Source organism: Lethenteron reissneri, chromosome 36 (genome assembly GCF_015708825.2).
Source record: "Lethenteron reissneri isolate LAM-NWPU_2019-01 chromosome 36, ASM1570882v1, whole genome shotgun sequence".
Lineage (NCBI taxonomy): Eukaryota > Metazoa > Chordata > Hyperoartia > Petromyzontiformes > Petromyzontidae > Lethenteron > Lethenteron reissneri.
This window is the reverse complement of record NC_083814.1, coordinates 12,564,030-12,581,848: the sequence shown is the minus strand read 5'-3', so window position 1 is coordinate 12,581,848 and position 17,819 is coordinate 12,564,030. Positions and strand designations below refer to the sequence as shown.

Below are 17,819 nucleotides of genomic sequence, written 5' to 3'. Positions count from 1 at the left end.
GAGGGAGCGAAGAGCATAAATAGAATGAAGCGCTCGATGCTGAACTCTCACAAACTGCAAGCAGATGTGACCCTGGCGAGCAACAGTTAGAAATGTCGGTGACATATGCGCCCCCCCCTCCTCCTTCCCTCCCCAAATCTGCCATCCTCACTGCTATGAAGTTTCAACAAGAAGAAAAATCAACACTCGTCAACAAAACTGCCTTAAAAGAAAAAAAGAAAATCTATAACGGGCGACGAGCCGTGGTGTATCCACTGCACGAACCACACAGACTCGCTGCCTGTGGTGTGGACTATTCAGCTTCAGATGCATCATCATATACCACCAGAGCATGCTTTGTGTGTGCATGTTCACCACAAGTATTGTGGTTAATGCAGACATGGTTCATTGGAAAAGGATTCAGTTTGGTGTTTTAGCATCTTAACACAACTGTTTTTTGCCAGCAAGGGTACATCTATTATTATACTTTTATTCTAGATTTGAAGCTTTCGTGACTGCAAGGATTCATATTCTTAGGTTTTTTCGGTAAAGTCACGTATATCTCGCCTAGTATACAGGAGGTCGTGGGTTCTATCCCGGCCCCCGACGCCTGCTGTATTTAGAGTCTGTGTGTCTCTCTCCCCATGGTCGCGTTGATTTTTTTTCCGGGTCCTCCGGTTTTTCCCTCCACATTTAGAATCAACATCACGCGTTTCCAGTATTTAGCTGCGATACATTTCCACGTGATGATGATGATGACGAGCCACTTCGTTTAGCTATCATCTGTGATGGCCAGGTGGCTTCTGTAAAAGAGCTACGTAGCTCAGTGGGCCTTACCTGCTAAGATAAAAATAATAGTTTAGTTTGGGAACGATGTCATGAATACCGCGTGTGTTCTCGAGTCCGCGTGTTCCTCTTTCTGCATCGCGGGGTCAACTCCACGGGTGGATCGCTCCCAGATATTTGCTTTTTTCGTTTTCTTTTTGCCAGCGGCCCATGTTTTCTGGTCCATGTCATGGCAGGTAAACAAAAAACAGCACTGCAACTTAATCCTGGAGATGAGGACAGCAGAGTACCGTATCTCTTGAATAAGCAGTCGTGAGTGGATTGCTAAGCAAGTGTGGCTTTTAGAGAGCGAGTTCGTGTCGTGTCGCTGTTCCTCCTCCTCCGTTAAAGGAGCGCAGACTGCCACAGTGGGGTCACTGCGTGATCCATAGTTTGAGTTGCATGGCTACAACCACACTTCCGTGGCGTGTCTTTAATGTGTCCCTACTGGTCTCCATGTATCTCTATGTGTCCCTATGGGTCTCCACGCATCTCTCTGTGTCCCTATGGGTCTCCATGCATCTCTATGTGTCACTATGGGTCTCCATGCATCTCTATGTGTCTCTATGGGTCTCCATGTATCTCTATGTGTCTCTATGCGTCTCCATGTATCTCGATGAGTCCCTATGGGTCTCCATGCATCTCTGCGTGTCACTATGGGTCTCCATGCATCTCTATGTGTCTCTATGGGTCTCCATGTATCTCTATGTGTCTCTATGCGTCTCCATGTATCTCGATGAGTCCCTATGGGTCTCCATGCATCTCTGCGTGTCTCTGGATGTACTATGCGGTGCACAACTTGGGTTGCATGGCCACAGTCGCACTCCTGTGGCCTTGTGTCTTTAATTGTCCAATCGTAATCATCAAGTTTGTTGAGCTATCACTTGTGGCCTGGTCGCCTTTGAAAAATAAGTTAATACCCCGGTGGGCTTTAATTGGTAAGATAAAAAAGAATAGTTACGTTGTGTAAAGTGATTTGATTACTTTTCCTAGACTTTGCACTCTGATCGTGTTTTTGCATTGTTTGTTGTGACGTTCTGACACCATGCGCCTACTTGACATCTGCAAAAAAGAGCTCTATAGATGATCGGATTCCTCCTGCAGTATACATTCATATTCCCATTCTGTTGATGTTGTTCCGATGTGGTCGATGTTTCTCACACGAACGTGTCTTCGATGGGGGGGGGGGGGTTCTGAGGATGTCGAGGCGAGGAGAAGTTGGAGGCGCACTGCCGACTGACCGCTCACCTCTTGCTAGGCTCGCGAGGCCTACCTGCAGTTCATGGTCTCCATGGCCACGATGCTGAGGAGCGACCGCAAGCGGCCCAGGAGCGAGGAGGCCGTCCGCGAGGAGATGGCCACGGTCCTGGAGCTGGAGGTGGCGCTCGCCAACGTAAGCACCACCCAAGGCCGGCAGTTTCAGGGCTGCGCCTTTATCTCGTTTTTACATTATTATTATCGTTTTAATTTTTTTTATATACATTTCAAATCAGTTTAACACGTAGGCTTTCACGAACGATATCCGTGGAGTATTTGGCTGCTATAAATGTCCACGTGGCGATAAGCCACTTCGTTGAGCTCTCTGTTGTGATAGCTGGGTGGCTTCTGAAATAGAGCGATGTAGCTCAGTGGGCCCTGGCTGGTAAAATAAAATATAGTGTTTTATATCATGAAAGCTTTTGGGAGTTTTTTTTAGCGAATGCTCAAATGCTACTGCATGCGACTTCCCACAGTCAAAACACCATCGACATTTACTAACTATTTCATGATAAATAAATGTCAGCCCACACAGCCACAGAGCCACTTTGCAGCTTCCTCCAGCACGTGTGGGGCAACCAGTCCACTTTGTTGGGTGAGATCGCGTAAATATAAATGTGTCGTTAAACCCGCCACCACCCGACACAGCCAATGGTGTAAGGGTTGTCACGTAAACAAACCGTGCCATTTAGTTACGAGTTCCGTATGTTGGAGAGTACACCCACACACATTTACAATTCGAGTACGACGTTTCGCTGATGAACGCGTTCATTACCCTTGGTGGGTTTACAAAGCTCGTGAAGGACGCTCTCCTCGTGCAGTTGGAGGCAGTCGCCCTTCAACAACAGCGGAGAGTAGAGGGACGACGCTCACAACAACGAGTGCAGCGCCGGGCGGATACAATGCATCGAGTTGGCACAGTGGGGAGCACAAGTCATGCCCCTGCCAGTCATCTCGATCAACCCATGGCACCTGGGTGTGTCCGTGACCTCCTGCCTGACACTTCACGTGGCTTCGGAGTGCACCTAGCCTGGCACAAACGCCGTGCTGGCGAACGGCGACTGATGAATGCGGCCGAGAGGAGAGAAGCTCGTGGGGAGCTGAACCCCCGAGAGTCACGGCGGTCGATGCGACTCGATGGGCCAACGAAGCGTCGCGTCATTTGCAAGCCGTTTCCTTGCGAAACATTTCGATGTGCCATGAAGAAGGTCCATCGCCCTAAACGTCACCGGTCAAACATTTGTCTCGCAAGGCCGCGGTGTTGTTGACGACTGTGTCGAGTGCGTGTTCAAATGTTGATTAGATAATTGGTTCTTTACCCTTCTATCAGGGTAAAGAACCAATTATCATATTTTTTACTGGCAAATGAGGTCCCCATAATGTTGATTAGAGTTTTACAAATGCCACTCGACAACTCTCCCCCCCCCCGGCCCCAGATCACGACGCCCACCGAGGAGCGGCAGGACATCACCAAGATGTACAACAAGATGGCCCTGAGCGAGCTCGAGGACAAGTTCAAGCTCCCCGTGAGACGCCACGCCAACCACCGCCGCCGCACTCCCTCGCGGCCCTATAGCTGTGGCCGGCTAGGGGCGGGGGCACCGCGTGCGGTGATCGTGTGGTGAACGTGTGGTGAACGTGTGGTGAACATCGCGGTGATCGTGTGGTGAACATGCGGTGAACGTGTGGTGAACGTGTGATGAACGTGCGGTGAACGTGTGATGAACGTGTGGTGAACGTGTGGTGAACGGTGCGGTGAACGCGGGCCTGACCCACGCGTATTGGGCGGTGCAGCGGTGACCATTATCTGAACCGGTCCCAGGCCTCCCCCTACGTTGATTCGGCCTCGAATGAGTACGATGCAGTGAGCATCGCCACTTGGGGAGACAAAGGTGGCCGGGAGTGGTGCTAGCTACACTACCCCCCTCCCCCCGTCGTGTGCCGGCCTCCATAAAGATGCAACTATTCGCAAACAGCACTTGCCCCAACAGGCTGTTAGGGCTACACGGGCGATCTTTGTCTTTGACCGAACAACAAGAAGGAGGCGAGAGATTTTCGAGAACGGCAGAAAGCAAACACAAAACAACGCGCGGCGGAGACTTCCCGGGACAGGGTCGGTCGTTAAAACAATTTGTCCCCAGTTCGATTGACGTGAAATTAAACAAACAACGCAAAAAACACCTCCACGCTGCCGTTCGCACGGGGCGATGCCGCGTGATGAACGACATTCAGCGGCTCGCCCCCCCCCCTCCTCCCGCGGGCGCAGTGCGGGTCCCACCTCGCGTGGCCTCGATCGGCACGGCCACCGCCCCCCGTGCCCCCCTCACTGCAACGTGGGCGACAAAGGCTCGGAAACGTGCAGATTGAGAAATGTTTATCACCCCCCCCGCCCCGCCCCCACATTTTTTTGTTCAAACAAAAGGAGAGCAAGAGACGTTCTCCCGTTTGGACAAGAAGTGGAAAAGTAAATCAACAGAAGAACAAAAAAGAAGCCCGTCCACCCCACCCCACCCTGGGTGTTCTCACGACTCGCAAAGTGACGCACAATGGGGTCACACCGCGCGCGGCCGAGTTCGGGAGGCGTGACAAGAGGTCATCGAGATACCGTCGGTGCCGCCACGCCTCGCCGTCGCTTCCTTCCTCCCTTCCTCAAAGATCCCGTGGTTGTTGTAGAGTTGACACCCGACCTCCTGAGGTTGTCCCACTCTCACAGTCTCATCGCCACCGCCACCACCACCACGTGGCTTTAGGTCTTCTCTTCCCCTTGGCCGCTGACGTCTGGGCGCCACTCCAATACTGTTGCGGTGACATGCCCTCCTCCCGTCACCTTGCGCATCACGTGTCCCACCCATCACTACCTCCTCCTCCACCTTCCACACCACGTGTCCCACCCATCACTACCTCCTCCATCCTACACACCACGCGTCCCACCCATCACTACCTCCTCCATCCTACACACCACGCGTCCCACCCATCACTACCTCCTCCTCCACAATGCAAACCACGTGTCCCACCCATCACTACCTCCTCCACCCTGCACATCACGTGTCACACCCATCACTACCTCCTCCTCCACCCTGCACACCACGTGTCACACCCATCACTACCTCCTCCTCCACCCTGCACACCACGTGTCCCACCCATCGCTACCTCCTCCTCCACCCTGCACACCACGTGTCACACCCATCACTACCTCCTCCTCCACCCTGCACACCACGTGTCCCACCCATCGCTACCTCCTCCTCCACCCTGCACACCACGTGTCACACCCATCACTACCTCCTCCTCCACCCTGCACACCACGTGTCACACCCATCACCACCTCCTCCACCACCCTGCACACCACGTGTCCCACCCATCACTACCTCCTCCACCACCCTGCACACCACGTGTCCCACCCATCACTACCTCCTCCACCCTGCACACCACGTGTCCCACCCATCACTACCTCCTCCTCCACAATGCAAACCACGTGTCCCACCCATCACTACCTCCTCCTCCACCCTGCACACCACGTGTCCCACCCATCACTACCTCCTCCTCCACAATGCAAACCACGTGTCCCACCCATCACTACCTCCTCCTCCACCTTCCACACCATGTGTCCCACCCATCACTACCTCCTCCTCGACCCTGCACACCACGTGTCCCACCCATCACTACCTCCTCCTCCACCCTGCACACCACGTGTCCCACCCATCACTACCTCCTCCTCCACCCTGCACACCACGTGTCCCACCCATCACTACCTCCTCCTCCACCTTCCACACCATGTGTCCCACCCATCACTACCTCCTCCTCCACCTTCCACACCATGTGTCCCACCCATCACTACCTCCTCCTCGACCCTGCACACCACGTGTCCCACCCATCAGAACTCCCCACAAAGAGGGGGGAAATTGTAGAGGGGAGGCCTCCATTTCCACGCCTTCCACCAGGGCCGCAACCGCGCTCAGCAGCTGGGTACAACCCCTCTCAGTCGCCCCCTTGTCAATCTTCTGTCGCTAACACCATGGTCACTGTTCCCGTGGACTTCACTCGTTGATTCATCCACCAACGTTGAGTAACTCGGTCAGCCAGACATCCCATACTCTGTGTGTTCAACCACCACCACCACCACGCTGCAGGTCACAACAACGCACTCAGCCGCTCACCACACTGCAGGTCACAACTCTTCTGTGCTCCACTTTGGAATTCCCTAATAAGCTTGAGCAAATCAACAAACGTGTTACACACTGTGACGTGTTACACGCTGTGACGTGTTACACACTGTGACGTGTTACACACTGACACGTGTTACACACTGTCACGTGTTACACACTGTGACGTGTCACACACTGTCACGTGTTACAACTTTGACAGTGCTGTTCGTTTCTGGTCTCTTCACGTTTTGATCCATTGCTCATGTTTTGGCCCTGTCATTATATTATTGTTTACAGTGATAAGGCGATGGCAGTGGTGGAGGTGATGATGTTGGTAGGATTATTTGTGTGGTGTTGGTAGTGGTGGAGGTGATGGTGTTGATGCTGGTAGTAGGATTGCTATGGCGATTCGGTGATGGCGGTGGTGTCGCTATTGAAGCCCGTGCTATGATTGTCACAATGGTGTTGTTGGCGGTGGTGGTGGTGGTGGCGAGCGTACGGCTACGGTGGTATGACAGTAACGCCGGTGCGATGCCACCCACCCACCCGCCCACCCGCTCGCCACCAGGGCTTCGAGTGGACGCGGTTCGTGCGCTCCGTGCTGGCGAGCGTGAACGTGACGGTGCCGAGCGAGGAGAGCGTCGTGGTCTACGCGCCCGAATACCTCGCCAAGCTGCCCGCCGTCCTCGGCAAGTACCCAGCGAGGTACGTGGCAGTCGGTGGTGGTGCTGGTGGTGGTGCTGGTGCTGGTGGTGGTGCTGGTGGTGGTGGTGCTGGTGGTGGTGGTGCTGCTGCTACTGCTGCTGGAGGTGGTGGTGCTGGTGGTGGTGCTGCTGGTGCTGGTGTTGCTGGTGGTGCTGGTGGTGCTCCTGTCATCCTACACCACAGCCCCTGTCACCCTGCACCACAGCTCCTGTCACCCTGCACCACAGCTCCTGTCACCCTGTACCACAGCCCCTGTCACCCTGCACCACAGCTCCTGTCACCCTGAACCACAGCTCCTGTCACCCTGTACTACAGGTCCTAGAGATGTCCTAGGATAGCAGCTGCCTCCTCTACACGAGGACGGTCCTGAAAAAACCGGGACAGGTGGAAACCGCGCTCCAAGCCAGCCTGCATCGGTGCATCCGTGCAGCTACACGGGGGACCTTTGTCTTTATCCTCGCGTGCAGAGTCCTCCAGAACTACATTGCGTGGAGGCTGGTGAAGGAGATCGTGTTCACGCTGAGCCAACGGTACAAGGAGGTTCACTCCAGCTTCAAGAAGGTAGCGGCAGCGTGCCACACTCCTCCTCCCGGCATTGCCTCTTCGTGGGGGTGGTAAATAAGGGGCAGTCCATAAATGACGTCACGCACCTAAGGGGGAGGCGGGGTCAGACATTTGTGACGATGTGTGACGACACGTTCTACTGAATTAATTAGACAAAAAAAATATCCTACAACATCAGAGTGCAGCGCCACATTAAATACGCACTACAATGACAATAGTTTAAAGCGATTTGAAGCATGTTTTATATTTGGGGGGGGGGGGGCAGAGCTTTGTGACGTCATATTTGAGGGGGGGGTCTGACTTTTTGTGACGTCGTGTGACGAAGGGGGGGGGGGGGTCAAAAATTGTCCAAAATCGCGTGACGTCATTTATGGACGGCTCGCATGAGATCGGCGGCCAGGGAGACGCGCCACTGACTCGGGCGTCCTGGCACGAGGCAGAGACGATCGTGGAAACAAAAGACGGACAGGGCAGTCAACGCCTCGGGGCTATCTGCCCATGGATCGTGGCGGCGGCGATGCTGATGATGATGATGCTGATGATGCTGATGATGATGATGTTGATGATGATGCTGATGATGATGATAATAATGATGATGATAATGATGATGCTGATGATGATGCTGATGATGATGCTTATGATGATGTTGATGAGTGTTATTGATCAACGGCGATCATTTCCTGCTCCCAACGAGCACTGGGGCATTGGTGCTCATCTTCTGATTAGTTATGTAATGTATTTGTATTTATTTCTGTTTAGTGACTTGTTTACCTTTTCACTACTTTGCACTCTCGTAGATGTTTTTGTTGTTGTTGTATCGTTGGTTGTTGTAACTTGCTGACCCGCCCCTACTGGACATCTGTGACTCAAAAAGAGCTTCATAGCTCATCGGATTTCCTCCTGCTCCAGTATAATTAAAGAATCTGCTTCTGATGACAGCCCTGAGGCCCAGTGGTTGAGAATTCCACTTCCCAATGGCCGCCGTGGGCCCAGGCGTGGCCCCGGCACGGCTCGGTTCGCGCGGTGGAAAAACAAAACAACCCCCACCAGCAGCCCCTCCCCTTAAGCCGAGAGTCCGTGGCTCGTGGCGTTGCAGGCGCTGCTCGGCACCACGTCGGAGGACGCGCGGTGGCGCGAGTGCGTGGGAGGCGTCAACTCGAACATGGAGAACGCCGTGGGGTCGCTCTACGTGCGCCAGGTGTTCGCCGGCGAGAGCAAGCAGATGGTGAGCAGGGGTGGGGGGGTAACAAACACACACCCCACACACACACCCCACACACACACCACACACACACACCAAACACTACCCACACACACACCACACACACACCCCCCACACACCCCCCACACACACCCCACACACACACCACACACACACCCCCCACACACCCCCCACACACCCCCCACACACACCCCACACACACCCCACACACACTCCATACACACACCCCACACACACACCACACACGCCCCACACACACACCCCACACATACACCCCACACATACACACCCCATACACACACACTACACACACGCCCCACATACACCACACACACACACCACACACACCCCACACATACACCCCACACACACACCCCACACACATACACCCCACACACACACCACACACACACCACACACACCCCACACACACCCCTCCCCACACACACCCCACACACACACCTCACACACAACAACAACAACCGCCATTCGCCACTATGTGGCGGTGACGTCACCACGACGCTTGTGCCAGGCCAAGTGCACCTTGAGGCCACGTGAAGTGTCGAACGCCCGCTGGCAGGAGGTCACGGGGCAGACCCAGCAGGTGCCACGGGTCGACTGACTGAGATGACCGAGATGACTGGCTGATGCACCACCTGTGCCACCTACTGTGCCAACCACACACACCCCACACACACATCCCACACACACACACCCCACACACACACACCCCACACACACACACCCCACACACACACACCCCACACACACACCACACACACCCCACACACACACACCCCACACACACACCCCGCCACCCGCCCTCCCCCGATCGTAGCGCGCGTTGTTCGGTGGTGTCCCGACGTTTCGAAGGGCGCGCGTGTCGCGAGTTTCTTGGTGCGTTGGTTCGTCATGAAGATGAAGCGTCACTTGCAGGGGCGGCTGGGGGAGGAGAGAGAGAGAGCGCGTTCTGTCTGTGAGCGCGGTCGTGAGCCAGCACTTGCTCCAACAGTCTGGTTAGGCTATAAGGGGGATTTTGACTTAAAGCTTTCGTGACTGCAGGAATTCATATTCTTTGGGTCTTTAGGTAAAGTCACGTAGATAGGTTCAAAGAAAATAACAAAAAACTACAACGTTTCGATCGCATCACAAGCGGTCGTCATCAGTAAAAGGGCGACCGCTTGTGTCCCGATCGAAACGTCGTAGTTTTTTTGTTATTTTGTTATTTTCTTTTAACTTTTTAACGTGACTTTACCGAAAGACCCGAAGAATATGTGGGGGACCTTTGCTTTTTTGTGTTTGCGTTACCACTTTTGTAGAACTTTGTTGACACCAATGGAAAGTTTGTGGGTGGTTTGTATATTACATCGGGGCGCCGCGGTGGCGAGGAGATGTTAACTGCCTCGCCTGGTATGCAGGAGGTCGTGGGTTCGATCCCGACCCTGACGCCTGCTGCTGTATATGTGGAGTTTGCGTGTCTCTCTCCTCGTGGTCGCGTGGATTTTTCTCCGGGTCCTCCGGTTTTTCCCTCCACATTTAGAATCAACATCAGCACGCGTTCAGAGTATTTGGCTGCTGTAAATGTCCACATGGTGATGAGCCAATTCGTTGAGCTATAATTTGTGGCTAGATCACTTCTGAAAAGCAGCTGTGTAGCAGCTCAGGAGGCCTTACCTGGTCAATCCACAAACCAGGCCGCGAAGGAGTGGCATGCGCGCCTCTGGCCAGCTGCTTAAAAGCTACAAAATAATTCTGGCAGTGACTTCACCTTCGCGATGGCGTAGATTGGAAGCCCACGGTTGTTTTCGCATGAGCTTGTGTTATGCAACTTACTCCCGCTCGCAAATTCATGCACCATTACCACCGTGCAAGCCCATGGCGCTTTAAGAGACTCCCCCCCGCCTCCTCCTCGGTCTTTGGATAATTTTGAAACGATGCATGTTACGCTCGCATTACACATGCAGTCGCCTGGTTAGTTAAAGGGACCCCCCCCCCAATCGCCCGCCCCTCCCCCGCCCCCGCCCAATCAAAACCGCTCCGAGAGACTGCCACTGCCACATCAGCGGAATGGTCGACGGATCGGGGGCGGCCTTCATCCAGCAGTGGATTTATCACGGCCGATGGCAGTCGTGGTGACGCCGCACGCATGCGGGCGCAGGGCACGATTGCCCAAACGTTTCGTGACATCGAATTGGCCCATGTCTTCACGCGCAGGTGGACGAGATCATCGGCAGGATAAGGCAGGTGTTCATCGAGAAGCTGGACGAGATGGAGTGGATGGACGGCTCCACCAAGGTCAAGGCGCAGGAAAAGGTAGCCCGGCTCCTCCTCCTCCTCCCTCCCTCCTTCCTCCTCATTCTTCTTGCACGAGCCAATGGAGCCAATTTCTTAACCCCCCTCCACCTCACCCTCCTCCTCCTTCCTATATCCACCCAGCAGAATAAAATAAATGGGTTTCAACCGCAGTTCGTCGATGGACCGGCAGGTCCATCGCGTGCGGCGGGGTAAAATGTGGGATACTCCCACCAAGAGGTGTGAGACCTCTTCCGAGACGACTGCCCATTGGTGGGCTAGAGTCGACCAAAATACCCCGCCCCCCCCCCCGGAGAGGGAGCCCCCCTCTAGAGCTCGCTGGAGCCAGCATCTTCAGGTGCGGAGGGGGGGGGCAGTTGCACGCACGTGCTCCCCAGAGACGTTCTCTCAAGCGTCGGCGAAGGGTGGGCGATAGCGAGCACCTGCGGTGAGCACGGTGGGCTACGTACGGTGCGAAATAAGTTCACAGTACGTACATACAACATACTTGTTGTGTTCTCACCTGGTTAAGAGCTTCACAGCTCATCGGATTCCTCCAGTCCAAATTAAGATTCTGTAGAGAATGAAACTGGGAACTTCTACTCCCCCTTCGCCTACCCCCCCCCCCCCTTCACCAGCCTGCACTGACCAGCATGGTGAAGTATGGTCAAAAAACCGCTCCACGGCGTGGCACGGCCTCTCATCCAGCAGTGGATTGACAAAAAAAGGTCTGTACGTGTACGCGTCCTTTTGATAAAAAAAACAGTTTAAAAGTAATACTTCTCGCAATGTCACTCTTTTATTTTATTTACAGGCGGAAAGCATCAAGGAGATGATTGGCTACCCGGATTACATCCTGGATGACGACGACCCCAAGTTGGACGAAGAGTACAAGAACGTAAGTGAGGCAGATGTGATAGCTGCCTCCCCTGGTGCTTTTTCACTGCAGTTTCATGACGAGACCAGCGAGCCTAAATATCTTTATACACATACGTGAAATAAGTTACCTGGAGTATGGAAGGCGAGGACATGAAGTGAAGGGGTCTACAAACATTACATTGGTGACATACTGAGATAGTAACAGGCACGCGCTGATTGCCCGCGCTCCATCCAGTTACTGAGGGGTTGCGCAATCAGGGGGGAGGCTGAGCTCGTCGCAGCCTCACCTCTCGTCTCTTTCTGTATTTGCAGCGGTGCTCCGCAAATTTGGCGATTTTGACTATAAAAATGATTGTAATCGTACAGAAATGACATTTATAACACAGATCAGTGGAAAAAGCTTAATATTTTTTTTTCGTAACAGCTATTTTCATTGGAGTATGACAGATGAGGCTCTGCCTCCCCTGCCTCCCCTGACCGCACGTCCCTGCCCTGAACACTGGAAGCACAGAGCAGCCGTCAGTGTCACCTTCCAGCATCTTTTTCCTCGTTCTGTACACCGCCAACTTCGCCTGAGCACAGGCGAAGTTGGCGAGGTCATGGCGCTTGTTAGCCAGATAAGGCACCACCCCATATACGAAGCTGCTGTTGTAGAAGGGCACCCCCAGTTTCCTGAAGATGTCCCCCAAAAGGCGGAACATTGGTTTGAGCCGCTGGCAGCGTAGGCACTGGTGGGGCAGATCCTCCCTGGCACCGCAGGAAATGCACAAGTCTGTTACCCCTGGCGAGATTCGGCTGAGCCACACGGCCGATGGCAACGTGCAGTGTGCCAACCTCACTGGGTACGCAGCGTTTGGTACCGGAGACGTGTACGTTTGTTTCTACTGAGGGGCGGCTGCAATGCCCCCCCCCCCTCCAATTAGCATGGTTGGCTATGTACGGCGCGAAAAAAGTGCAACATACACACGACAAAGAGAGAGTAAGGACAGAGAGAGATAGAGAGAGAAAGGGAGCAGGGACAGAGAGACTTTTTGACTTTTAAACAACTTTTTATTGCCGCCAGCAGCAAAAGCACTGGAGGCGATTTCGATATGAAATACACAAAGTCACCAGCAAACATATGAAAATAAACGCGACAAAGCCACGCGCCGTGGCGCTAAAAGCACCGCACACAACACGAAAGAAAAGTCACGTGGTGGTTGTGGTGGTCATCGCGCACGCCACGGTGACGAGCGAGCGCTTCAGAAGGTGAACACGAGGGTGCCGTCCACGCTGGTACAGAGAGGGCTTTTAGAGAGAGACAATGAGAGAGCAGGGACAGAGAGAGAGACAGAGAGAGAAAGAGCAACAGTTTGGGGCCAACTTGGTCACGTGGGGCGTGAGCCGTAGGCCACCGTGGCTTGCCGTTCGAGCGATGCGTCTCTGTCGCCCCTTCGCAGCTGAACTTCGGCGAGGCGTCGTACTTTGAGAACACGCTGGAGAACATCCACGACGGCGTGCAGAAGAGCCTGCAGAAGCTGCGCGAGCCGGTCAACAAGGATGCGTGAGCCACCCCCCAGAGCGGGGCACGGGCGGTCTAGTGACCGCGCGAGCGCAGCGACGAGCGCCACGCTGCCGCTGCGAACCCGGCGGCCCCGAGTTCGATTCCCGCTCACGGCCAACACCACCGGTGACGATTGTCTGAACCGGTCGTGGGCCTCCCCTAGGTTGACTCGGTCTCAAATGAGTACCCGGTGCGGTGTGTAGACATCGCCACTGGGGAGACAAAGGCGGTCGGGCGTGGTGCTGGCCACCCACCCCCTCGTTTGCCGTGCCGCCTTTTATAGGTGCTCGACAACAGCACTTGCCCCAAGTCTGTTAAGGCTACATGGGGGATCTTTGTCTTTGACGTTGGTGATGTTGAAAGAGCACAGCGATGACAACACAACAATAATAGTAATTTGTAGAAGTGTATGTGTGTGTGTGTATCTTGTTTAACACCAAGGACTATCTCTATGCGACGTGCAGAAACAACATCAAAACAGCGCCAAGGGAACGTCAAACAACACGCAGACGATGCCCAGTGACCGTAAACCGTGAATAGAAAGTGCGGTGTCAATTCGATGACCAAACACGAGGGCCAAAGCGCACACGTGATCCATTACTGAACCGTGATTCTTTACTGAACCGTGATTCTTTATTGAACCGTGATTCTTTATTGAACCGTGATTCTTTACTGAACCGTGATTTATTATTGAACCGGCACCGCTGAGCTTTTGGGTTCGAATCCAGGTCTAGGCCGCGTGCCATTGAACCGGGTTTGTCAACCGTAGCGAGAGCGCACGTGCAGGTGCGTGCGTGTAGGTGCGTGCGTGTAGGTGTGTGCGTGTAGGTGCGTGTGCTGTGTATGAGAGCGTCCGTGTAGGCGCGTGCGTGCGTTTAACGTTGAGATGTTCTTGACAGATGGGTGGGGGGAGCTGCGGAGATCAACGCCTTCTACACACCGAGCCGCAACAAAATCGGTGGGTTGCCTCCAGGACGCGCGTGTCGCGTTGGGGTAGCTGCGTGGTGGCTAGGAAATGTTAACTACCTCGCCTGGTATACAGGGGCTTGTCTCACCTGATGACGGTTGCTTGTGTTGCGATCGAAACGTCGTGATCTATTAATTTTCTACCTACGTGACTTTACCGAAAGAACCAAAGAGTATGGATTCCTGCAGTCACGAAAGCTTCAAATCAAGATTAAAATCAAGTTAGGAGCTTGTGGGTTCCATCCCAACCCTGCTGCTGTTTGGAGTTTGCGTGTCTCTCTCTTCCCGTGGTCACGTGGATTTTTCTCCGGGTCCTCCGGTTTCTCCCTCCACATTTAGAACCAACTTGCGCTTAGAGTATTTGGCTGCGATACATTTCAACGTGATAAGCCAGTGAATCACACCTTGTGAAATACATTGTCGTCGTATAGTTTAAGTCGAGCATCGCGAACGTTCAGTTTCGTAACCGTTCTTCATGAGCAGGAAGTTCTCCCGGCTCCCGCCGAGTGGCCGTGCCCTGGACTCGTGCCAGCAAACGGACTCTAACCGCGTTCCACGTCGCCCCTCCCACCCACAGTTTTCCCGGCTGGAATTCTGCAGCCGCCCTTTTTTTCCAAGGGGCAGCCGCGGTCGCTGAACTACGGCGGCATCGGCATGGTGATCGGGCACGAGATCACGCACGGCTTCGACGACAACGGTGCGGCGACGACGCCCACGGCGGCCGTTGCGTTTTTCTCTTTTCCGTTACAATCGCGTTCGCGCGACAAGTGCATCTCTCGCGATCGCCGTGGGAGCTCGGGCGAGATGGAAGGCGGCCAGGACGGCGAGCGGGCGCTGCCAACAATTGGCCAAGCTCTGCGTTCCTCTGCGTGTGAATGTTTTCAGCCGATTAGTGAGCGTTTACATAAATACGAGCGGCGAAACCGGAGCGTGTAAGGGGGGAGCAATGCTCTGTCCCATACAGAAGGGACTGCTGATCTATTAGTCAACACTTTGCCGTGCCTGCTCTTCGTGTTCCGTATGTTTGTCCTTCCCCTGCACCTCCGATTAGCGCGGTTGGCTACGTCCGGTGCAAAAGAAGTTCGGCATAATACATAGACTCACACAGAGACCCATAGACTCACACAGAGACCCATAGACTCACGCAGAGACCCATAGACTCACACAGAGACCCATAGACTCACACAGAGACCCATAGACTCACATAGAGACCCATGGACTCACATAGAGACCCATAGACTCATCACACAGAGACCCATAGACTCACACAGAGACCCATAGACTCACACAGAGACCCATAGACTCACACAGAGACCCATAGACTCACATAGAGAGCCATAGACTCACATAGAGACCCATAGACTCACACAGAAACCCATGGACTCACACAGAGACCCATAGACTCACACAGAGACCCATAGACTCATCACACAGAGACCCATAGACTCACACAGAGACCCATAGACTCACACAGAAACCCATAGACTCACACAGAGACCCATAGACTCACACAGAGACCCATAGACTCACACAGAGACCCATAGACTCATCACACAGAGACCCATAGACTCACACAAAGACCATAGTTTGTTGTCCTTCCCCCCGCACCTCCGATTAGCGTGGTTGGCTACGTACGGTGCGAAAGAAGTTCAACGTACACACACAGACACACGTGTACCGCTCCTCCTGGCGAGCCAGGGTTCAATTGGTGGCTTCTCCCCGACGTCCGCGCGAGTTCCCAAACAACGAGAGAATGGCGGCGTCCATTCGTGGCTTGGCTCGCGACGAACGAGGGCGGCGCTGGCCACGTGCGAGGTCCACCTGCACCACGTGCCACGCGCCACGTGCCACGTGCCGACGGGCGCTACGCGGAACATGGTGACGCCCGTCTCGTTTCTGGCAGGACGCAATTACGACAAGGACGGGAACCTCAACAACTGGTGGTCCAACTCGTCGGCCGTGAGCTTCAAGAATCTCTCCCGGTGCATGGTCCATCAGTACGGCAACTTCACCTGGGACATAGCCGGGCGGCAGAACGTAAGTGGCTCTCGGGTGAATTTACGAAGACAAGCATCAAATAAATAAAATAATAATGACGACAATGTCGACAATGTCGGCTTGTGACGCCGCACTGCACCCCCTTCTCAACCAGTGCGCTGAGTGGGTGAGTGAGTGAGTGGGTGAGTGAGTGGGTGGTTGAATAGGTGAGTGAGCGAGTGGGTGGTTGAGTGAGTGAGGGAGTAGGTGGGTGGGAGAGTGAGTGGGTGGTTGAGTGAGTGAGTGGATGGCTGGGTAGTTGAGTGAGTGAGTGGGTGTTTGAGTGAGTAGGTGGGTGAGTGGGTGGTCGAGTGAGTGAGTGGATGAGTGGGTGGTTGAACAGGTGAGTGAGCGAGTCGGTGGCAAGTTTTTCGCTGCACTGCGACGATGAGCGACGAGCGTGTGAGCGAGGAGGATCAGGGCAGCGTAGCCCCTTGTGTGACGCCGCTGTGTCGCTGTGTCGTCCTCCCTCCTCCTCCTGCGTCTCTCAGCTGAGCGGCGTCAACACGCTGGGAGAGAACATCGCCGACAACGGCGGCATCCGACAGGCGTACCAGGCGAGTGACCCCCCCCCGGTAACCGCACTCTGCCATAGCAGCGGCCTCCCTCCAAGGAGGAGGAGAAGGAGGAGCGCTGGTCTGTTCCCCTTCTGGCTCCAGGCACCGATCTGATGGGATGTGTGAAAAAAACACAAACGCCGCACAATCTTGCTCGTTGCGCGCCGCCGTCACGACGCGGCTGCATCGTCGCCACCGCCGGGTAATTGGTCTTCTCATTTCCAGGCGTTCAAGAAGATCGCGGCGGATGAGAAGGAGGAACCCACACTCCCGGGCCTCAACTTAAACCACAAGCAGCTCTTCTTCCTCAACTTTGCCCAGGTAGCCTCATCCACCTTGACGAGAATCGCCGTGCACGATTCAAGAAACGTCCTCGGCTGGACCCGTCTCTCAGCAACTTTAACAACAGCGTGGATTGTCGCCCGCCGCTTGCTGTTCTGTGCCTTTGAGCCTGCGCTCAGCAACTGCATGAAAAAAAGTTTTTAAAGATATATAATGATGATTATAGTAACAATGCGTTGCCGCAATATTGATGCCGGTGCTGTTTGTTGCCGGCCGCTTGGCGTTGTCGGCCTTGGGCGATGTCCTCAGGTGTGGTGTGGCACGTACCGACCAGAGTCGGCCAGCATCTCCATCAAGGCCGACTCCCACAGCCCCGGCCAGTTCAGGTTCGTACTTTACGCATGTACTGTATTGCGAACTTCTTTCGCACCGTACATAGCCGAGCGCGCTCATCATCATCGCCGCCGCCGCCGACGACGTTCCCCGTCGTCACCCAGGTGGCAGATGAAGGGGGCACGTAAGCGGGCGTGGGGCACATGGTGGGGTAGGTGGCCGTGATCGGGGAGTGG

General features: G+C 54.4%; 1 protein-coding gene across 1 annotated transcript in view; it reads left to right on the top strand.

Annotated features, from left to right (window-relative positions):
* Nucleotides 1–17,819, top strand: part of LOC133351174 (neprilysin-like) — a 47,594-nt gene that overhangs the window by 23,226 nt on the left and 6,549 nt on the right. The window contains exons 9-22 of the mRNA XM_061566184.1: nucleotides 2,063–2,197; nucleotides 3,498–3,587; nucleotides 6,772–6,908; nucleotides 7,376–7,469; nucleotides 8,569–8,697; nucleotides 10,909–11,007; nucleotides 11,801–11,884; nucleotides 13,305–13,408; nucleotides 14,308–14,366; nucleotides 14,952–15,071; nucleotides 16,278–16,411; nucleotides 16,903–16,968; nucleotides 17,194–17,289; nucleotides 17,560–17,636. Of these exons, the coding sequence (XP_061422168.1) occupies nucleotides 2,063–2,197; nucleotides 3,498–3,587; nucleotides 6,772–6,908; nucleotides 7,376–7,469; nucleotides 8,569–8,697; nucleotides 10,909–11,007; nucleotides 11,801–11,884; nucleotides 13,305–13,408; nucleotides 14,308–14,366; nucleotides 14,952–15,071; nucleotides 16,278–16,411; nucleotides 16,903–16,968; nucleotides 17,194–17,289; nucleotides 17,560–17,636 (1,424 nt within the window). The remainder of the gene's footprint in view (nucleotides 1–2,062; nucleotides 2,198–3,497; nucleotides 3,588–6,771; nucleotides 6,909–7,375; nucleotides 7,470–8,568; nucleotides 8,698–10,908; nucleotides 11,008–11,800; nucleotides 11,885–13,304; nucleotides 13,409–14,307; nucleotides 14,367–14,951; nucleotides 15,072–16,277; nucleotides 16,412–16,902; nucleotides 16,969–17,193; nucleotides 17,290–17,559; nucleotides 17,637–17,819) is intronic.